Here is an 18,906-nt window from a genome sequence, read left to right as displayed (position 1 = left end):
TTCAACCGGAAAACTGATTCAGCGTGGATGGGAGTTCTTTGTGAATGTACCTCTTCCTAGTGCTCAAATTCAAATTCATTGTCAGCTTCTGTGGGGACAAATGCCTCATTTTTATCTTCCTGGATTTGCATAATGAGATGTGTATAGCTAAGAGGAATTTTCACAGGTATTGATCCAAACTAAGCCTCTGGTTTTATGTGCCATGAAGAACCTCTGAAATAATGGTGTGTGTGCCACACAGGCATATTCTCTGTGGGAAGAGCAGCCCTGGACTCTTCCATTCACCCTTCACAGTTAATCACTGCTACCTTTCTGACAGTCAGCATGATGAACAGGCACCTTTAAATCATATTTTAATCAAGGGATCGCTGTGCATAAGTACAGTTCTTGCTGTGGCTCGCTCTGCCTCTAGGCCCCTGCAGCAGCACTCTCTGGTGAGGTGGCTTTCTCTGGTTGCTGGAGCAGCGCTGATGCCGAGCCCTGTTGTCCCCCACAGGTGACTTTGCGGTGCTGCTGAAGGCAGGGATGACGGTGAAGCAGGCCATCGTGTACAACCTGCTGTCAGCCATGATGGCCTACATCGGCATGCTCATCGGCACAGCCGTGGGGCAGTACGCCAACAACATCACCCTCTGGATCTTCGCCGTCACCGCCGGCATGTTCCTCTACGTGGCCCTGGTCGACATGGTACGGCTGACTGGGGTTTTGGGGCCTGCTGGGAGGGAAACCTGGCACTTCTCTGGGTGCTGCACTTCAGTCTGCTGTTCAGGTTTATTCTTCACTGAGATTTCATCGTCATATATTCAGTTCTGGAAAGTTTAGTCTAAACTTTTACTATGAGCAGCTGGTAATCCAGAGCTGTTGTGGTGAGTAGCTTTTGAAAAAAGTACCTGGTGTAAAAATGCTGCTGCTTCAAGAGCACACAGGTGTGTTATCCTTAGTGTGTGTACTGTATAGATCAGACCCTTCAGGCAGCAGTACTGCTGTGTACACGTTCCCAACCCATATTCAGTCCTGATTTCTCTCCTTTAAGCTTCTTCAGAGCTTCATTTAAATAAGGTAATTTTCTCACTTCTTGTCTTTCCTGGCCCAAAGGTGATGAGATTATTTTTCACTTTTGGGGTTCTTTGTAATTCTCTCCACTTCATTACAGAGACTTTAATTTGTAAATACACTGTTGTTATAAAGTCACTCTAATCTATTAATAGGTGAATAAGTCCTTTTCAGGGCCTGCTAAATTGTTAAATAGAGTGTCTGACTTAAGATAAGGTTCAGGTGGGACTATTGTCTGATTATCTCAGGCCTAAGGAGAAGTAAACAAAGCTGGAGAGAAGGGAGCTCTGCAGATCTGCTGAGAATGAGCTCTGGCTGGTCCCAGCAGGGGCCAGCCTCCAGACAGGAGCACCAGGCACGACTCAAAGGAAGAGAGAGACTGGGATGGGACTAATTAGCATTGGAAGTGAGGGAGTCATTTAACCAGCAGAGTAAGAGAACTGCATAGCCAATGAGCATCGAGCCTTTGTCTGCTGAAATGTGTAAATGGTGAGAACTTTGGAGTGACCTCAGGACACCCACCCTGGGGAAGCCAGGGTGAAGAGGACCAGGGGGACACAGCTGGATCCATGGGTGGTGACTATCTTCTGCTTCATCTTTGTCTCACACTCCTTCTTTCTCCTCTCCCTCCTCTCTCTTTCGTTTTTCTTTCTTTCTCTGCCTCATGTTTGCTGTTAAATAAAATCCTGACTCTTGACTTTAGCATACGGTCTCACACCTTAATTCAGGCAGAAGCATCTCTCAGTAACCAGATCTTAACATTTACCTCCTGCTTGCTTGAATTAATTTCCTTGTAAATATTTTACTTCTGTTCTATGTGGATGGCTTTGTAAAACACAGAACTTACTTTTGCATTTCCAAGAGCACTACAATTAGTTGATTTTGACAGTACTCTGACTTTTCCTCATAGGTGACCAATATCGATAATGTCCAGGACTTTCATAAGTTCTTACATCTGCACATAAAATTTCTCTTGAATTGTTTGTAGCTATCATTCCCATATTCTAGAGGGATGTGTATGTGAATATGTGTTAGCTTCTCACATGACAAATGAATGCCTAAGTTAATCAAAGTCATATGTTTATTTGAGCATGACTTGAATTCTTTTAAAATTAGCAGAACTCGAAGAATATTGGGCTGTGCCCTGTCTTGAGGAACTTAATGCTCAATTACATGGATGATTGGGTGAAAGTTCAAGGAAAGGCATTTTTAGTTTGTTTCGTAAATACATCATGTGATCATGTTTTTATTGAATGTAGTTGTTCAGTAGAGTTTAAGCTGTCTCTTAGTATATTGGTTTTATATCTGAACCCTGGTGTGTTTATCCTTGACAATACCATGTTGTAAACTTGTCCATGTATAAATGGAGTAGACGTGAAATAACTTCCTTAATTATTTTGTATCTTTTAGCTTCCAGAAATGCTTCATGGAGATGGAGATAATGAAGAGCATGGTTATTGTCCTGTGGGGCAGTTTATTCTTCAGAACCTAGGCCTGCTTCTTGGATTTGCCATCATGCTGGTGATTGCCCTCTATGAAGACAAAATTGTGCTTGACATCCAGTTTTGACCTGATGCTGGTAATCACTGTGGTTCCAATCTGTTGCTGTCTGGTTTTGAGTCTGCACTGTGTGGCAGTGTGCACACTGCTCAGAGGACACGTGGTGCTTGCACTGCTTACACAAGGACAGGAGATTCCTTTCTGCCTAGAGTAGCTTCTGCTTTTCTATAATCCCATCAGATGACCCAACACAACTCCTAAACTCGAGTAAGCGACGTTTAGGAAACCCTAAATCTGAGAAATAAGGGCCAAGGTGCTGTATAGAGAGCACTGATTGCTTAAGGAAGAAAAAATATGGGGAAATATCTTTTCATTTGGGAAGATACCATTCTATTAGTGCACTTGGACAGAATCCAGAAGATGTTACAGCTGAAACTCACACCTGTGCAAGGAACCCAGGGAAACTTCTAGTGCCACATGAGTCTCGAGTAGCGCATAGCTGTCTCTTATGTATATGCATATATATTATGTATAGATCTATATAGATATAGGCAGAGGTGCACACATATACATGTGTGTGTGCTCCTCTGTATATATATATATATTTATCCTTTGCTGATTTTTCTGCCTAGTGGTGACTTGAAGTATTCAATCTTACAGCAGGACATGACTGGAAACCACTGTGCTGGCTTAAATTTTTAAAAAGAAACCCCAAGCCTAAATACTGGTTAAATTCTTCCAAGCTGTGTTAAGCTGCACTCCATCATTGCCAAGCTCCTGTGTAAGAAGGCAGGCTGTTGCCATGTACTCTGCAAAGTGTAACTTCTGTCGAGGGTCAGTTTGATGATGTTTTTCCCCAGCTGAGATTTATTTGATGTTTGTTCCTTGATATTAGTAGGAAAACGCCAAATGCAGTAGAATTAGTGTTAGCTTGGGGAAAATCCCTGTCCTTGGAGTTATTGAGCTGTTTCTGGTTCTTTCTTACAGACGCTAAACATGTATTGTGTGCCACTTGCAGCATAAACTACTGAAGAATTGTGGCTGTGAATTTGTGCAAACACTTTTAACAAGAGAATCCATGTGGGAATTTCTCCATTTTTTTAAATGATTATTTTGGACTGTTTTCTTCTCTTCATGTTAAACCAAGGTGCAAGATGCTAGTTCCTGAAGCTGGACACAAGGGTTAAATTATGATCTGTGTATGTTGTACTGGTAGGGTATTTACGATACTGTAACAGCGCATCAAATCTGTTCCTACAATGCCTTGATAGCAGACATTGTGACACCAGCCATTTCTGGCAGTAAAGAATATGTAAGAAGATTTCTACTTCCAGTATAAAGGAGTTCATTTCTATGATATTTTTTTACAATTTTGGTATTTAAATTAGATTATTAAAAAGCAGATGTGGTAGAACCATGGTATGTGTCATTTAGAAGAATAGACTGAAAATTTGGGCCTTAACTTGCTGGGACCAGCTGTCCTAGATCAGATTGTGCTGACAGGCATTTATTGCCAGACATGAGTTAGTTCTTCTTGTACCCATCTCCTTAAAAAAAATAAATTGTGAGTTTGTGGGGAGTGCAAGTTGATTCTGTAGTACCAGTCCTAAGCATGGTAGTAGCCTTTTTTTAAAACATCCAGTTTGTCTCTCTTCTGTGTATGCCAGGTAAAAGCTGTACTTTGACTATGTGCCGTAAGTTCTAAAGTCCCGGTCTGCTTGGTGCCAGTGTAGCTGCTAAAAACACTAATCCTAACGCCTTTAATGAGAGCCAGTGGGTATCTGCATTCCATTTCAAGTTCCTGTGTTTCCTGTGGCCCTTTACTTCAGAAGCTTCATTGGTCAGTTTAGCTTTTACTGAGAGCAGCTCATGTATTTTAAAGGTATCAGTTGGTTGCCAGTATTTCTTCCTAATGCAGTATCAGGAAACAGTATTAAGGGTCCATTTCAAAGAAGGGTGCAGTTTCTTCAGTGAAGAAGCCAAAAGCCCAGAGTTCAGACACACAGCCATTTGATGTTCTGAACTCAGGTTTTCTTTTTTCCTCTTTAAACATGTTTGCTGTAGAACCCTAATTAGCAAACACAATGTTGTTAGCTTCAGATTGCTTAATTTCTGCAGCGTAAAACTCCTGGGTGATGTTTTTACATAGTACCCATGTTAGGTCAATGAGACAAAACTTCCTGGATACCTTCTGAGGATCTGAGTTCAAACAATCTGTTTCTTTTGTATTAAGTCAGTTGGTTTAAGTTTTTTCTTTTTTGTTAATTCTGAAACATAAGGGGGTCATTATGCAGCTGAACTGATGTTTCGTCAAATAATTTCTAAGGTTTATTTCTCTTCATTCTCTTCAAATGAAGATTTCTGTATTTCCAGTAGTATATTTACTGTTGTATTAGTTGGAATGTGGTTATAGCACAATACACTGCCTCTGTAGGAAAATAGTTAACTTCCTTCCAAGACCATCTTCAGACAAGGGAAAAACATGGTCGTTGAAGGTAGGTACTATATTTTTCATGGAATATAGATTGTTTACTTTTATCTTCTAGTATTTATTGCAAATGTAACAGAGCAGTGTAGCAGCTGTGACTTCTCTGTGTTTCCACCAGTATTGAATTCCAGATGATTCTAATGTACACTTTTGAGTCATGTTACAGACAATCTGAATTCCACTACATTTCTACTTGGCTTCAACATTCCATTTTGCTTGAATCCAGAGTCTCATTTAACTTGTATTTGTTGGAGGGCGTAAATGTTACTTGTATATTACAATGCTGTCACTGTGTGACATCCCATGTGAATTCTGATGTAAATCACATTGCACTCAATCCGCTGTGATTATGCTTAGAAAATGTTGTAGTTGCTAGATGCAGTGTGATTATTTTTTCTTTTTTTATTTTTTTCTTTCCTCTCCCCATTAACAATTGAGTCTATGGTTTAAAATGTGATAATGGTCCAATAAGATAACTTGCTGAGCTATTGTTTTTTTTTGTTATAACTAAATCATTTTTTAAAAATTTTATAAAGCTGGAAACTATCAAATGCTGTTTTGTTCATTGTCAACAGTGTTGTGTTCATTTTATGTATGTTCCTTATACATAAGGAGCCTTCAGAAAATAAAAAAAAATTATTCAAGGAGCAGATATTTTTGTTGAGTTTTTTAAGGGTTGATTAATTTTGTGTTTTAGTATTCCTTTCAGTTCAGCAGACATCAAGCTCTTAAAAGAAATTCTGACGGGGTTGTTTAACAATTGAAAACCAACATAAATGCTCTGTCCAGCTGAAGATGTTACAAACTTCTAGGTTGTCAGGTAGGAGCAGCACTGAAGACAAGAAGAGTGGATTGGGCAATTCTATGGAAAGTTACTGTGATCTTCTGCCTGATCCTGTAGTCATTGGACTGCTCAGGGAAAGGGTTCATAGCCTCTTCTGGAGAGAGCTGCCCACCCTAGGAAATTCTCACTCCTATGCTTCAGAAACATGATCTGCCCAGAGCACTTCTGAGTTTTACTAACTGTAAAACCAACCTCACTATTCTTTTTTCACATTCTGTGGCATTGCTGCAAGTGTTTTCTCTAAAGCAGCAGAATTCCCTCTATTACTGCAGTAAAAGTTACTAGCTTAGACCTAACAAAATCCAGTTGCCTACAGATGTCTTTTTTTCTTTCTTCTGAACCATGGTAGCACTAGACTGTACCTGGCTTACAAACTGGACTAGAACTGGTCAGGGAGTTGAAAATTGTTAAAAGCTGGAGGAAGTAGGAGATACATAAACTGACTACAGTCACAGAACATTTCCTTCAAGAAGACAGAAAAAATAAAAACCTGAAAGAAAGCCTTGAAATACTCTTAAGTGGAAAAGTAATTTCACCAGAGTGGAGATACATCTCCATTGAAGTACAGTAAAAACTCAGGAGGGAATGTGAACATACAAACATGGACATCCAGTAGAAGGTTAGGGTAAGGTGGTGTGTGGCTTTGTGTAAGAATGCTGTCAAATAGCAGTTGTGTTCCTGACTGATCCTTGGTACTAACAGCATTTTCAGTCATGCCAAAGACCTCTGGGAAAGGATTCTGTGCAAGTGTCTTTGTATATTCAGTACAGCTTTGGTATGGAGAAAGGGTGGGGGAAAAATAATACCTCTAGACTGAAAAGAAGATGCAGAAGCAGCCAAGTAGCTCACAAGAGGCCACAAGCTGTACTTCAAAACCACTACAGGCTTTCCTAGAGTGATGAATAAAGTGTGTAAACTAAGATATAAAAGATATAATTTTTGAAAAAATCTGGGAGCTGACAAAAATTCCGTTAAAATTAGATACCAAGTGCAAGGGGCTGTGGCCCCCCACCAAGCCCACAGCCTGCCAAGTGCCTGAAGGTGTTTTGCTGTGACTGACACAACTCCTGTGTGATAAATTAAGCTGATTATTGTGGCCTTTCTGCCTCTAGAAGATATAATGGATAATTTCTCGTATGCCTATTTTAAAATGCCTTTAACTTCACTAGGTTGTGTTTCTCACTTACTGTCCCCCGAGTGCTGACTCACACAGAGCAGAGTCAATTTAATGACAGTAATTGGGTGGTGTTTACATAACGTCCCTTTCTCAGAAGTCACTGAAACAAGGCCTGATAGAAGGTGAGATTAAGCCACCAAAGCAGTGACTGAGTAAACACTGAGACACATCAGTTTCAGTAAAGATACATCTATTAAAAAAAAAAATAAAAATAGCTCTTGGTAGTTCTGTTGTTCTGAAATACTTACATCTCCCTGAGGAGAGGCAAAATAAACACCGCTTGGATCAAGTATATAATTGACATTTGTAACTATTTCTGAGAAAAATAACATCTTCAGAACACTTACAGAGCCAATCCCAGTTCTCAGTGCCTCTGGCACCATAACTGCATTCCCCAGTGGCAGTGAGGAGCATCAGCTGGCAGTTCCTGCAGGAAAACAGGACAGTGATCTGAGCTGCAGCCCAGCACTTCCCTGGGCAGCCCTATCAGTATCACTGTAATTCACTTGGAAGGCAGCCAGAATTCTCACTGGAAAGTTTAAAAGCTGTTAATTACTTCTGCTAGTTCATGCTTGAACCATTTCATCTCCAGCCCTTCAAATACTTTTTAATAATCATCCCACAAGCCAGCCAGACATTGCTGCTTTTGAAGAATAATAGCACCAAAAATTTCCATAGTACTGCAGCTGAAACTCCCTGGATACAAGTTTATGGAAAAATTTCTACCAAATTATCTCTTACTTCTTTGGCATCTTTCTAAAATAAAAGTATGCTATCACAAGGCCATAGCTGTCCTCATCATTTTTTTTATTTCTTTATATTTTTAGAAAATAAAGCTTGCTTAAATTCTTGTGGTTGGGAGAAGCTGGACTCCTCCGAGGTGCATAAGAAGAAAAAAAAGAGTGATAGCAGAAAATTATTTGCAAGAAGGCAAGAATGGGTGATGTACTGAGACCTGGAATGAAGCAAAACAGTCAAAAAAAGTACCAAGAAATGTTTGCTACATCCAAATCATTATCCTTTAGGACAAAAACAGGTTCACTCCCTGCCAGGAACTGTATTTGTTATTTGTTCAGAACCTTTAGTCATGTAATAGGAAGACATCCCCCTCACAGGCCCCCCCACTCTCTTTCAGGAAAGAAACACCTCCGTGGAGTTGCTTGAATCTCTTGCCTGTTAATAAATCATGTTGTTGCTTGAATTTTCACATTAACCACATTAATAACCAAAATCACTCCAGGCTGACAGTGATAGTAGCACCCCTGTTCCTGCCCATCCATAACTTGAACAGACTTTGGCCTTGGTGGGCTGCTTAGGAAGCTGGAACAAGAAAAATAGTAAAAAACAGTAGAGCTGGCAAACTCCTGAGAGGCTTCTATGGGAAACAGCTCCTCAGCTGGATCCTGGCTGGATGCACCCTGCAGCAGCCCAGGGGCTGGCCTTGTCCCTGACACTGAGCAAATCCCGGGCAGCCCTCAGGGGTGGCAGTAGGATGCTTTACACCCTGCAGGAACTGCTCAGAGCTGAGCCTCTCAGAGCCCAGCTTCCACCTGCTAGCTTTGTGAGTCAAGGGAAACCTTCTCTTGACAAACCAAGGCCTTCACCGGGAGGTCTTTAAATGGTCATGAGCATCAGCTCCAAACAGTCCCTTGAAACCTCAAAGCAATTTTATTTTTTAAAGTTATTTGTGTACATCTAATTAATATACATTACATACAACTGTATGTATGAGACCATGCACATACACATTTAAGACCTCTGTATCATAAAATATTGTTCATACAATCCTTACCAAGTTCAATTTCTGGCCTTTACACAAAGACATCAGGTAGAAATGTTTGATTTGGTTTTTAACTGAGACCTTTTGGCTAAATATATAAACTCATTTAGATAATCTACATTAATTATAGAAAAATAATGCAAAATAATGTAAAATGTGATTGCAAACACATATCAAATTATTAAAACAGGATAAGTTTTCTCAGTCTTAACTTTTTTTTAAAAAGAACACCAGAAAAAGAGCTGTATTATTAAGGCCATAGCAACAAGTTTCAATTGATGAAATATGAGACAAGCAATAAAATAAAAAATCCATTTACTCCACTATTGGCAGTAATTGAAACTACTTTCCTTGCAGTGGAAGACAACTATTTCATTTCTGAGGCTTTCTCCCCCCAGATCATAGATACACATTCATCAAAGTCTGCTTTAACTGATTTACAAAGTTGCAACATTACTCACAGGTTTTCTGCACTTACTGTAAAATTCAGGATCAGATAGTGGATATCAGATATTTAATATACTGTATAGTTTAAAATACAGTTTTCTTTCATGTCATGCCATCTCTTATGTATCTTCCAGTGAAAAGCTCCAACCACCAATCCATTTAATCTGGACCTATGAAATTCTGACAGTTTCAGAACACTTCTGCAAACAGTATTCTCCTGAAGGATGTAGACAACCTACTATAAAATGCAGGATACATTTGCAGCTTGGTGGCTGGAGACTTGAAATGGACCTGTCATTCTCTACAGCACAGAATTCTGACAGAATTACAGGCAAGAAATGCAGGAAATACAGCTTAGAATGTGCTATTACATGTATAATCTTACTTTCCAGTATTCTAGCAGTACTTTTCTACATTAGAACTGATTTGGGCTGTTGGGAATTTTTTGTTTGTTTTAAGTGCCATAAATACAGTCAAAGGAAAAAAACAAATAAAAATCCGTATTTCAATTCTGATGTATAAATGTCACCCAGGACTCCAAGGTCCCATATTACTGTGGTGTTTTTTGATTAAATAATGTGTTACACAATAATGCGTGTTTGAAAAATACACCATTTTCAGATAAGACTGCTTACAAGAAACATTTAAACTATTATGGTATTGTTCCATTTTTGCATTGTCCATTTTTGCATTTTCCATTCCATTTGAAATGGCACAAACTAAGTAGTTAAATAGATCATGACATCACAAGTTGATAAAATATGCCAAAATATTTAACCTACAGTTTCTTTTAAACAACAGACAAATTATTAATACCTGAAAGCAATCCATTTACATGAATTAGTGCCTTCTATTAAAGAGAAGCATGACATCAATTTTACCACATTTTTGGGCAGTTAAAAACCAGTTTTGGGTTTAGTTTGGCATTTCAACTTTTAAATATACAAAGTTCCTTGCTTCATACAAATACACTCACACATGCACACACACATACACAAACATCAACTACAGTAAAAAAGAGATTAAAATACCTGATCATCAACTAACTTAAGAAGGGCTGCCATGAAGTCAGCACCAGGAGAAACTATAAATATCAGTGCTTGGAGGGCCCAGTACATGAATGATCATTTCCTACACCTTGGTATTATCTGGAAAAAGAAAAGAAAAAAAAGGAATTAAAGAGTCCTATTTTCATGTAATACTTGTTACTCTAAATATCTGAATATAAATTTCAAGGACAGTATTCCTGCACATAAAAATAGACACCAGTACAGTCCCAGAGGAATCAGTGATGTAGCATTTGTAAATCTAAGCAAAAACAATTCTCTAAGAGCTGACATTGGAAATCCTGTACAAATGTTCTTTAATCTCATTTCTGTCACCACATCTGGACAGAATAATGTACTGGATTATTTTCTGCACTTACTCCATCTGTATTTCAGAGAAAATTTAAATTTTCAAGTGTCACAATGCAACATCTTTCAGAAGTGTTAAGATCTTGGCTTAGAAAGCTGTTGCATGCAGCAGTCTTGAGGACACTGATGTTTAAACTTCTACTGAATTTAACTGGATTCTGTACCAAAATAAGAGACAGTTTATAAAGTGACAGCTTGATGCTTTGATACTGTTAACCCTTATAAATATACACCTTTAAAATAATATACATCATCTGACCATGCTCTATAATATTTTAAAATAGAATAGAAATATTATAATATTATAAAATAACCACCTCCTCTTTAAAGAAGCGCAAAGACAATCCTAAGAATTCATCTCTGAACACGAAATTCAGGAAACACTGAAGGATTCAAATAGCAATGTTAATTCAACCCCTTTGGCTGCACTCAGGACAGCATTTTTTAAAACTTTACATGCAAAGTTTCCATACTTGTAACTAGAATTTTTAACACACAGTTTCTGACATTTCAACTGTAAAATCTGTAATTACTATAGGTGTTTAAAAAATATATGACCTAAGACACAAGGGGAAGAGATTCCAGTAGCTATTTCCCTTGGTTGTCCTGCTCATAGACTCACCTTTAGGCCCTCCCCTGCTCTGCAGGTGCAATTGTGTCACCAATTAGCAAAGGCCTTAAATGGGAGAACAGGAGGGAGGCTCTACCCTATACTGACTGCAGGCTTCCCTGATGGAGACCCTCCTGCAAGAGCTTAGCTCAGCTTCCAAGCTCTTAACTGATTTTAAGGAGATGTATGAATATGAGAGGCGTTTAAAAACCTTCACCAAGTGGCCCTTCCAGGAGAACTGCAAGTGCACTCCAGAGAATGTAAGTCTGAAAATGGTTATTTTGCCTCTGCCTTAATTTGTATGTACTATGACTGAATGTGAAGTCATTGTTAAGTATATTCAGGTTTAAGAGAAGTCCACTAAGCCTGAAGATGAAAAGTTAAATATTCAGCTTTCCTCTGTTCCCTGCTCAGAAATCCTGTAGTGGGATTTACTGGTTATTCTGTGTTAGTCCTCTAGTCTGCCTACAGATTTTAATAGTTACTGGTCTTATTCCATTTTTTTGTTTTTATTTCTGTCATTTAAAAATTAATTTATTGTATTACATATTCTTTCTAATTGCAAATTTCTATTCATGACAAAGCAGCCTACATTAAATAAGTACATCTCCAACAGGAGGGATAAAGTAGTGGGTAAACTAGTAGGCTAAAGATCAGTACTTCAAATTCAGAAATGGAAATTATTTGAATTAAAAATCCACCTGACTTCTACCTTGGCACACACAAGATACCGCTAGCCTGAATCTCAGAGGAGTCATACTGTGCAAGAATTACCTGAGAAGGTGTTTGGTTACTGAAACAAAATTAATCTTTGGTGTCCTGACTGGACATCATAAAGTGGCAGGAAACATGAGTAGTGTGTGGGATAAGGCTCTAAACTTCTAAACTGTCCCCTGCAGATGGCAAAGGCTGGCTTCATCCATTGTCCAGGTGAAAATGAACCAGATGTGGCAAAATGTTTCTTTTGCTTGTTAGAACTGGCGGACTGGGAACCAAATGATGACCCATGGTAAGCACAGATGTAACAATGCTCTTGAAGTACCTCTCGAAATTTCTTTAGTAATTTTACAATGAGTCCCTTCTGTTTTCTACAACAACAGTTCACAAAACTGGTAGTCTATCTTGCCCACTTGTCGTAAAATTGTTCAACTAGTTTTATCTGAGATCCACTAAAATCTATTTCATATTTTCTGTATGATACTGATTCTGCTGATAGACAGCGCAAGTGCTGAAGAGACCTCCTGCACAGACCTCTTCATCTCCTGAAGTGAAACTTCCATGGGTTTAAGATCTGTTCTGATTCTGGGTTTATATTGCAGGGAGGAGCACACCAAACGTCACACCTGTGACTTTTTATCCCTTCCCAAGCACTTTGATGAGCTGACAATGGAGGAGTACTACATGCTGGAGATGACTCGACTGAGGACCTTCATTGTAAGTGCTAACCACGTAATCTGAAATTCAAAGCTAGAATATAAACAAGAACTTCTCTCACTAAGACTTCCAAACATCAACCAGGAATGATTGTCTAAGGCTAGAACATGACTTATTCTGAAGTAATGATTTATGTATATTATTGGCTAAGAAGTCTGCACCTAGGCACTTCTCAGTGTAGTTTGGCTGGCTTCTGAATACAAACCTGTTTCCTTCAGAAGTGTTTTTCCAACAACTCATTACAGCAGAAATATATATATATGGTGCAATAATCAATGCAGAAAACTCAACATGAGCAGCGCTATCATTCTCAGGAGGGATGAACAATGTACATGAAAAGACAAAATTTGACCAGGTCATTGCTTCACATGTCCAGTTTTACATATTAATCTGCCTAATTAAACTTTAAAGGCCATTTCAAATATTTTACTCTTCCCCAGTTCTGGGACTTCATGCCATAGTATGGACATGTAAAAGAGCACACAACTGAGCTGCTCTGTTGATCAAGATCAGCTGATATGAGCCCTAATCCTATGTGATAGTAAGAATCAAGTGAACTAAGTTCCCTGATGAGGCACAGTAAAAGGTTCTGCATATTACTTGTTGGTGGGTTTGCACAAATAAGATCTTTGCCTTGCTAATAATGTTCTGTATCAAATATATACCTGATGACTGTCAAGGATAAGCATTTAAGATCACTGTGCAACAGATTAAAGTACCAAAAAATAGGATCACGTGGCACAGTGATATCTTAGAAGGTGGACTAAGAGTGAGGTCATGGTGTTAGCTAACTTGAACTGTGAACGATTTTAGAGCAATGTTTCACAGTACAAAAGGGGTCTTGGCCATAATATGATTTTATTTCTAAGTCCAGTATATAAAAAATCAGAAGCAGCAGCTTCAGGTGGGAACACTCAGCCCCAAGGATACCGTCACCGATAGCTGGGAGGGCTGTGAGCCAGGCTGAGCAGGGTACGATCGCTATCGTGGAGCGCTGATACCCTAACGCAACCTGAGCGGGGGGTTGGAATTTGGCTGAGCTACAAAATTAAACTGCTCAGCTAAAAGGCTCAATCTCTTGCTTTGATTCAAGTGCAAAGTTGGCAGGTGCACAATAAACTCTTTTCAAGAAGAAGTCGCGGCAACGAGGCAGAGGCTCGTGGATTACTTTGGCTCCAAACCCCAGCTCCCGGCACCGCCGCCTCCCGGGGATGAGGCAGCAGCCCAGCAGCCGGGAGGCTCAGCTGCTGGCCAAAAGGAGCCCAGGACGAGTGGGCTGTGAAGTCTGACTCTAAAAGTCTCTTAATTTGGTGCAAACATTCCTCGCTTTGCCTGCTTGCAAATCTCAAGCTGAACAGGTGTGTGAGGGAGTGTTTGTAGAGAATTGCTCTCAGCCTCCCTGCATCAGAGGAGGGAGTAGATAGGTATGGCCTGACTTTCACGGTATGCTTTTTTGCTATGGCTGGGTGGGCATCTAAGAGTAGTCCCACTACCCTGCCACTGTATGAAAAATATTTAAGCAAATATTTTTATTCTATTTTTTGCCAGCTGGCTCTTTTTTGGAATAAAGATTCACAACTGTGAGTGCTTTCTGTGCTCTCTGTTAAAACCTTACACCTAGGCAGGCTCAAATCAGAACAGCTCTGCTTCAAAACACTTTCCAGCAAACAAAATGGGCCTGTGCAACAATTGCTTTAAGCACCTGCATTATCTACACTCCTGCTTACCACTAAGTTGTCTTTCTAGATCAGACAAGATTGACACATATAATGACATCCAGCACAAATAGCAGGTGTACTGAATAAGGGTAGACACAAGGTATGTAAGACAGTCACAAGGAAGAGCGCTGGGGCTTTTGGTGTGCAACTGAAACAACTAAAGCTAAAGCCCTACTAGTCTGTTTTTAAAAGTTTTTCATTACATTTCAAACTCACTGGAGTTCTTTTAAAATGTTACTAATTCCTATTTTCCTTTATGGAAGACTGTTGTAGAATAAAAATGCATACTTGCAAATATTTTTGGTTTCTAAGATGCAGACAGACCTTTCTCAATACTTTGTCAGGTCTTAGTCAGTGAATGAACAGCAGGCTTTTCCCCTGACTTGTCTTTCCACTCTGCAGTAAAATCCTCATGCTGGGGATTCTAGAAACATGTATTTCAACATTCTTTGAAGCATTTATGAATTCCCTATCTTGACAGTAAGTTATCCCTTAACTTGACACATCAATCCATGAAGAAATTTTTATTAAGTTACAGAAGTGAGATTGACATACTTAAAGCTTTTTTAAAAAAACCCTTTAACTGTTACTCTAAGAAGCTTCTTGTATAGCACAGCATTACTGTCTTAGAAAGATTTAGAGTAATTTTTAAGTTCAAGTTCTTTTCTTGAAAGTGAAGAAATTATGTGGGGGGGAAAGCGGGCATCCATTTTAGCTCCCTTTTTCTATTCTAATGCCAGTCTTGAATGTTAAAATGATAACATGTCATCAATGACAATCACACTACAGTATTGCTAGGTAACTATGAGTTAGGCAGCAGCTGAATGCAGAAAGTGATGGCAGAAAAACAAGAATGAGAAAATTAAAGCCAAGCAAAGCACTAGAGAGCTTGGTTTGTGAAGGGCCTGTGCCCAATCCAGCTGTTATGTTGCTACTGCAGCAGTTGGTGTGGGGTGTTAACTTTGTATTAGCCTGACCACAGACTATTTGTGAGTATTAGAGCTACATGCGTGATAAAAGATGCTTTCACCCAACAAGTAAAAGGTGCAGCAACTCTTTTCATCAGGACAGTGGCAGATATTGCCATTCCTTTTGATCTGCCAGGCAAGGGTCAGTAATCCTCTTGGCTTTGGTGTTACTGTTTGAGAGTCTTCAGCAGTAAACAGATGATAGAGAGTCTATAGATCTCATTTTACTGAACACTGCTTACTTGAAGGACTTTCTCTTGTTTGGATGTGTGAATGCACACAGCTGTCTCACACCTCTTGGATCTTCACTGCTGAAAATCAGCACCTTGTGCTTATTTTAGCTATAGACTAAAAAAAGCTTTAATCCCAGTATGTATAATGAAGTAGTCCCCTCCCTCAGTCTCTTTTTCCAATGTCCTCATTTCTCTGTTCATTTTTCAGGCGACAATTTCCCAAAGAACTAAAGTCCTCAACTTGATATATTCACAACAGGTGAATACATCCTAGTATTCACCTACAACTTAGTGCAGGCAGCCCAAGCCAAACAGTGCTATGTGAATTATTAATTCACAGAATTTTCTGTGGGGCTGCCTACCTCTGCCTTCACTGGGTAAAATCATCCAAAGGGGCTTACACCAAACATTCCCTGGGGATGATTGCTGTACTTCAGGCTGGCAGCTGGGATTCGGGTTTTGTGTCTTCATATTTTTGCTGACAGGAAGGTTTGGAATCAAAGTGAGGCAATTTTACTTATTGCTTACTTTAATTTAGGCACACAGGGATACAGGGGATGTTCTGAGATGTAAAATAGTAAGACTTAAAGTCAAAGAGCTAGATTTATAGAGGAGGGACTGCCTTGGTGGTAAAGGTTACCTCAAAGGTAAATTCAAATATGATCTCAAAATATTAAGCTCTGACTAAAATGATTACTAGCAATATCTTTAACAGTTCTGCTAAACTTAGGCTGCCCAGACTGTTCCCTGTCCTACATATAGTAAAAAGATGTAGCTTCTGCATGTGAGGTGACTATTGCATTGAGGCCTGTAAATATTTTTATTAAAAAGGTGACCAATGAGCATCAGGAGATCCAGACTGCAAAAGGTGATGAAAGCAATTAAATAAATTCTTGACTGGGTGAAAGAATGTCAGTATTGCAAGGTGAAGTATTAGATGTGAGAAATGTCAACACTTATAAGGTGATACCAGTCACTCAGCAGTGTAAAAAAAAGTTGGCAGGGGAGGAGGAATGAACAAATGTCAGGAATTCTTCCCAGGTTTTAGCCAAGAAGTTGCACATTTATCTTCGAACTGCTCACCTTAATTGATTTTCCAGCAAGATAATGCATAGAAACATTATTGTAATAGGGAAAAAAAGAAATAGCAATATTCATAAAGCAATTAAATATATAAATTAAACTGATTATTACATTTTGCTAAGAAGTATCTTATCATGGTTCTAAGTATAACTTGGAGTGAGGGCTTCAATAGTATTTATTTGATTCAAAGCAAGGGGGAAAAACAAATCTATTTTCCTTAACTATGAGAACACTGGGTAGTCAGTGCTTTCATTTTTTAGCTAATTGTGCCCCCTCCAGGTCCTTCTGTAATTTACACTTTCATTAGTCAACCTTCCAGCATTGCCAAACTGAATGCACTTTTCCAGTGTTGTAATAAACTGAGGGTCAGTGAGTTTGATTATATGCAAATTATTGGCTTTTTCTATGTTCTTTATTCATTTGTTTGTTTGATAGCTCCCTAAGGAGCCATCATCAGAGGCCATCTTCTTGCATTACTGAAGGGGAAAATACAAACTTCCAAAACTGCAATATAAGCTCTTCAAATGTTTACCTCAAAGTGTTTCTTAAGGCACTTTATTCCCTTTTGTCATTACAGCAAAAACACATCTGTATGCAATCATAGCAGGCACATACTCAGTACAATCCTTGATGAATTTAAGAAGAGATAGATGAATCTTAAAGTTCTTTGTTTACAAAAACCAATTTTCCTCTTTGAAAGAATGTATTTAGAATAAGAGTTCTTACTTACTAGAAAATTTAATCACATTTAGTTTTATATTTAATTCAAAATAATAATATCTCTCTGAAATTTTGAACAGCTTTAATACAGTTACGTGCATTAGCATTTTCAAGTGAAAACAAAGGGAATTTTCCACTAATGAAAATGGATATTGTGGAAGAAAGCACAAATTTAAGAGAGGAAGTTTTGCTGGAGGAATGTACCACCTGAATATCTGTCAGATGAGGCAGTAGCATCAGCAGTGGTAGAAAGAGAATCTCACAGCACATAGCAGTGATCAGCAGTAGGTCAAAAATGTACTGGAAGAACTGCTAAGCTCCCTAATTTCTACGTGGCTCAGTCATGTCTGAGGGCTCAAAGGGAGACCCAAGGGAGATGGAGCCAGGTTACCTTTTCAACATAAGAGGATTCCAGCAATTGCAGACTGTAAACTGAACACAGGAAACCTGCACATTAAGCGGAGTCTGGACCAGAAATATTTATGTAATTTGTTCGTAATAATTTTGCTAGTTCTTATTTTAAAACAGGAATTTAGCATTTGGGTAAAACTCAGCTAAAAACTGCATTATATCTTTCCCTACCTCAAAGTGTCAGTCACATATTATTTTCAGCATATCCCACTTCAGGCTCTTTGAATAATTAAAGAATAGTTCTCTAATACCAGCCAAACACATAGAGCTTTCATCATCTATAAAATCCTTCTTCATTGATGGGAATGCATAAGCAGGCACTGTGTATGTTTGCAAATTCTCCTTGGATTGCTTGCAAATTCTACTTTTTAAAAAATTTGTTGTTACAAAAAGCCTGAGTTGAATTTTATATGGTTCCTGTGGTCCTAATATCCAGCCATAAACTCATAACTACTGGCATAATATGTACCATCAGTTTGAGGTAGATTCTATCTCACCTTTCAGAATTAAAAGCTATCATTATTTAGTTTTAAAAAGCTAATATCTTTCCATTAGTTCAAAAAGAACTTTGATCAAAGCTGTGTAAAAGTGAAATGGAGGATGAAGTGTACAAGTGTTGAATTCATTAACATTTGTCAACTGTTTAGCCTGAGTGATTGAATTATTAATACAGTAATTACTTGAAAAAAATTACATATACAATCAGAATCCCAGCATACATCCTCTAATTTCAACAAGTAGTTTTGCTTCCAGAAGTACAATCAATGCCCTGGATCTGTAGTATTTCTAGTGTCAATGTAAGTGCATTGAAGGAGAAGGGGAAAGAGGAACAATATCCAAATTCTATCTTCAAATGACAGACATTGATTTTCTCATTTCTTAATTTTTAGTAATTTTCATTAACCTGGACATGATTTTCAAAATAAGTAGATTTCAAGTTCTTCAGCTGAATTCAGTGGCAGGTTTTGGTGTTCAAAAACATTCAAAGTTAGGTTAATCTTGATACCCAAAGGTTCTTACAGATA

At 38.6% G+C, this 18,906-nt stretch overlaps 2 protein-coding genes across 11 annotated transcripts in view; both read left to right on the top strand.

Annotated features, from left to right (window-relative positions):
* SLC39A10 (solute carrier family 39 member 10) overlaps positions 1 to 5,688 on the top strand; it is a 50,858-nt gene extending 45,170 nt beyond the window's left edge. For 9 of the 10 annotated variants that reach the window (XM_088058789.1, XM_014249512.2, XM_088058783.1 and 6 more), the window contains 2 exons: positions 497 to 687; positions 2,464 to 5,688. In XM_088058789.1, coding sequence (XP_087914915.1) covers positions 497 to 687; positions 2,464 to 2,622 — 350 coding nt within the window. In that variant the 3' untranslated portion in view covers positions 2,623 to 5,688. The remainder of the gene's footprint in view (positions 1 to 496; positions 688 to 2,463) is intronic. The other variant, XM_088058786.1, reaches the window with a different exon arrangement.
* A 5,739-nt stretch (positions 5,689 to 11,427) lies between these two features.
* Positions 11,428 to 14,456, top strand: LOC102111696 (baculoviral IAP repeat-containing protein 5.1-like). Its single transcript, XM_005520031.2, has 4 exons — positions 11,428 to 11,574; positions 12,214 to 12,323; positions 12,634 to 12,748; positions 13,842 to 14,456. Exons 1-4 carry the CDS (start codon positions 11,437 to 11,439, stop codon positions 14,028 to 14,030), a joined length of 552 nt encoding a protein of 183 aa, XP_005520088.1. The 5' UTR covers positions 11,428 to 11,436; the 3' UTR covers positions 14,031 to 14,456.
* The last annotated feature ends 4,450 nt before the right edge of the window (positions 14,457 to 18,906 follow it).

Source organism: Pseudopodoces humilis, chromosome 8, assembly GCF_049639895.1.
Source record: "Pseudopodoces humilis isolate 2021_Gansu_Grassland_sample_001 chromosome 8, ASM4963989v1, whole genome shotgun sequence".
NCBI classification, from domain to species: Eukaryota; Metazoa; Chordata; class Aves; order Passeriformes; family Paridae; genus Pseudopodoces; species Pseudopodoces humilis.
This window is presented reverse-complemented; position numbering and strand designations above follow the sequence as displayed.